Source organism: Hordeum vulgare, chromosome 3H (assembly GCF_904849725.1).
Source record: "Hordeum vulgare subsp. vulgare chromosome 3H, MorexV3_pseudomolecules_assembly, whole genome shotgun sequence".
NCBI classification, from domain to species: domain Eukaryota; kingdom Viridiplantae; phylum Streptophyta; class Magnoliopsida; order Poales; family Poaceae; genus Hordeum; species Hordeum vulgare.
Window position 1 is genome coordinate 19,198,290 of NC_058520.1, and position 3,334 is coordinate 19,201,623.

At 47.3% G+C, this 3,334-nt stretch overlaps 1 protein-coding gene across 1 annotated transcript; it reads left to right on the top strand.

The window, feature by feature from the left end:
- The first annotated feature begins 777 nt into the window (after nt 1-777).
- LOC123439300 (sinapine esterase-like) lies at nt 778-2,909 on the top strand. The gene is made up of 3 exons (XM_045116038.1): nt 778-1,149; nt 1,236-1,475; nt 1,951-2,909. Exons 1-3 carry the CDS (start codon nt 867-869, stop codon nt 2,571-2,573), a joined length of 1,146 nt encoding a protein of 381 aa, XP_044971973.1. The 5' UTR covers nt 778-866; the 3' UTR covers nt 2,574-2,909.
- The last annotated feature ends 425 nt before the right edge of the window (nt 2,910-3,334 follow it).

Here is a 3,334-nt window from a genome sequence, read left to right on the forward strand (position 1 = left end):
ACAGGGTCACCAAGGTAGCAAGAATTCGCGAAGGATAAAACACTAGAGCAAAAACTCTAGAAAGACTTATATTTTGGAAGCTCTAGTGGCTAGTGGCTTGATTGAGAGTAGTTTAACAGTACATGTGTACATAGAAAAAAGTTGTCACAATAGTGCAACGCTCCAGCAGTCTACTGTTGATTATACTGTAGCACTAATAGCATTACCATATACTATTAGTAGAGTAGGAGACATACTATAGCATATTGTTTATATATTGCAGTGTAGCAGGTGAAGAGTAATATTTATACTACTTCTCGCTGCTCTTTATATAACCTGTTGTGCATCAGTGCATGCAAAAGGAAGCTTGAGTGCTTGACGAGGGAACGCGCATCTCGATCGTCAGATAAAGCTCGCGCGAAGCGTGCCGTCGTACGGAAAGGGAAGCGTGCCGCTGCACGGGAAGGATTGTGTGCACACATTGCAAGAAAGTTTTGGTTGACTTATCTACAATACGACCATGACGTCGTGTTTGGTTTGTTCGACACGTAAACACCCGGTATACTCTCATAAGCACACGTCAAGACTCAATTTTGTCTACAAGTTTGCATAAGTCAACTGCGCCATGGATCGATCAAATTCCTCGGAACGGATTAAAAAATCTCGTTGCACCGTACCATTGTCACGAGTTCCATTTTGCGTCATCGACGACGCACGTGCACACGTCGCCTAGCTTATCCGGCCGGCCGGCCCAATTTAGAAATGTTAGAGGCACGAGATAGCCAGTCAGCCAAGATTTGCCTCATCATAAAAGCTAGTAACACATGTAGCTGCTAGCTGGGCGTATCACATGTGAGGTCGAAACCATTGCTTTCCATCCATCAGCCATGATTTCGGGGGTGTCATCTCCTCGGAAGCTCTTGCTACTGGCGGCCGCTCTTCTTACGCTGTCTGTGGCCATGGCGGCGTCGCCTGCGGCTGCGCCGGCGAACCAGAGCAGCTGCTACAAGCGTCTATTCAGCTTCGGTGACTCTCTGATCGACACCGGGAACTACATCGTCCACTTCTCCACCACGCCGGGTCCGGTCATGGAGTTGCCATACGGCGAGACTTTTTTCGGCCGCCCCACCGGCCGCTGGTCCGACGGCCGCCTCATCGTCGACTTCATCGGTAACTTCTTCTTCGGCGACCATGATGATGTACACCAGGCGTGCTTTAAGTACTGCCCACATCTTAGTACCACGGTGTCTGTGCAGTGGAGAGGCTGGGTTTCCCTTACTGGCCGGCGTACCTGCAAGCGGCGGCGGCGGCCGGTAACTCGCTGGCGGAGGAGTTCCGGTACGGTGTAAATTTCGCGGTGGCATCCGCCACGGCGCTTAGCCGGGATTTCTTCAGGAAGAAGCACCTCCAAGTTGACCAGATGCCCCCCTACTCCCTCGACGTCCAGATTGGGTTGTTCAAGAAAGTTCTCGCCGTGCTTGGCTCCACGGACCAAGGTGATGGCCCTGTTTGGATACTCTAACCCAGTTAAAGGTTAGAGTTAGATTCTAACTCTAGACTAATCTTAAATTAACTTTAATAAAAAAGATATCTGGATGGAAGGGTTAGATTGTCAATAAATGCATTTTTTCCAATTATTTGGCTCCTTTATTCAGGATTTTGTGTGATGGAGGTAGAGGCTAGAGGGAAAAGTAATTTTTTCTGAACAACACCTAACTCTAACCCAAATAAGCACCTCTTGGTTGGGTTAGTTCTTTTAAATGGGTTAGATGCATCTAATCAACTCTAACCCTCCTGTTTGAATGTTTTAGTGTTAATTTAGTCCAATCTAACCAACTCTAACTCTAACCCATTGATCCAAATAGGACCGATGTGTCGAAAAAAAAAATGCATGCATGGCGCCATGGCTACGCAACGCACTGACCACACATATTATATATGTCTGTCACATGAACACGTCCATGCATGCAGAGAGGAAGGCGGTAATGGCGAGCTCGCTGTTCCTGGTGGGGGAGATCGGCGCCAACGACTACATCCAGCCCTTGTTCCAGAACAAGACACTCGAATGGGTCAGGCCCCTCGTGCCCCGGGTCATCAGCTCCATCGCTCTGTCCATCGAGGCTCTAATCAAGCTGGGCGCCAAGACCATGTATGTGCCAGGCGTGTTCCCCATGGGGTGCACCCCGCTGTTCCTCGGCACCTTTTCCGGCGACGGCCGCGACCCTGTCACGGGCTGCCTGCGGTCTCACAACGACCTCACCCTCGTTCACAACCACATGCTGAAATCGAAGCTCGACGAGCTCCGCCGCGACCACCCTGGCGTTTCCATCATTTACGTCGACTACTATGACGAGGTGCTCAGCCTCATCACCAAGCCGCTGGAGAATGGGTTTGCAATGGAGACGTTGCTGGACGCGTGTTACCCCGTCTTCGTTCCTCGAAGGGAGGCGGTGCGGTGCCCGGACCCGTTGAGGTACGTGTGGTGGGACGGTGTGCACTTGACGGAGGCGGCGTACAAGATCATGGCACGCGGGATACTTGACGGCCCGTTTGCTGTGCCGTCCATCATGTCCACATGCAACCGCAACTTCTAGACTTGCGTGACTACAAGAGATGCTAGCTAAGAACCCGTGCGTTGCAACAGGAGAAAAAAAATCACCATCTTCAATGACGATGACCACATTATATTCATATTTCATCACATGATTTCAAAAATTTGTTCACAAATGCAAGAAAATATTCTTTTTTTTAATTTATCCAGAAAGATTGTGCTGAAGCTGTAGTGCCAGAGCTGCAAGCACTGCTCCCAACGCAGCATCAAGAGGTCTCTTCCTTTTCTCTTGAACTAAGCATTTATTTTTCTTTTGTGTGGCTCTCTCAACATTTTGTCCTGAACTATGTTGCAAGCATTTTGGGGTCGGTGGAGGCAAGAATAGCAAGGGAACTACTCCCTCTTTTCTGAATTGTTTTCATTTGTATGTTGTCGTTGTGGTCAAGAACTATCTCCTGCTATGAATTAAATCATATAGAAAGTAGTAAATACAGTAAATTTCATGGAAAATACGACCTAAAAATATCATGCTTTCAGCGAACATTGTTCATGAATTCTCATATACTACAAAGAGGAATAAATTATCACCAGCAAAGATAACCTACCATCAAAAGAACACATACGAAGAGAGACAACATAATAGCATAATTATATATTGTATTTGCAGCAATATAAATGCCATTATCACTTCACATCTTACATCAGTAGAAATCCCAGCTACTCCCTCCGTACCTAAATATATTTCACTAGATGTCTACATACGGAGCAAAATGAATGAATCTATACTCTAAAGTATGTCTATAT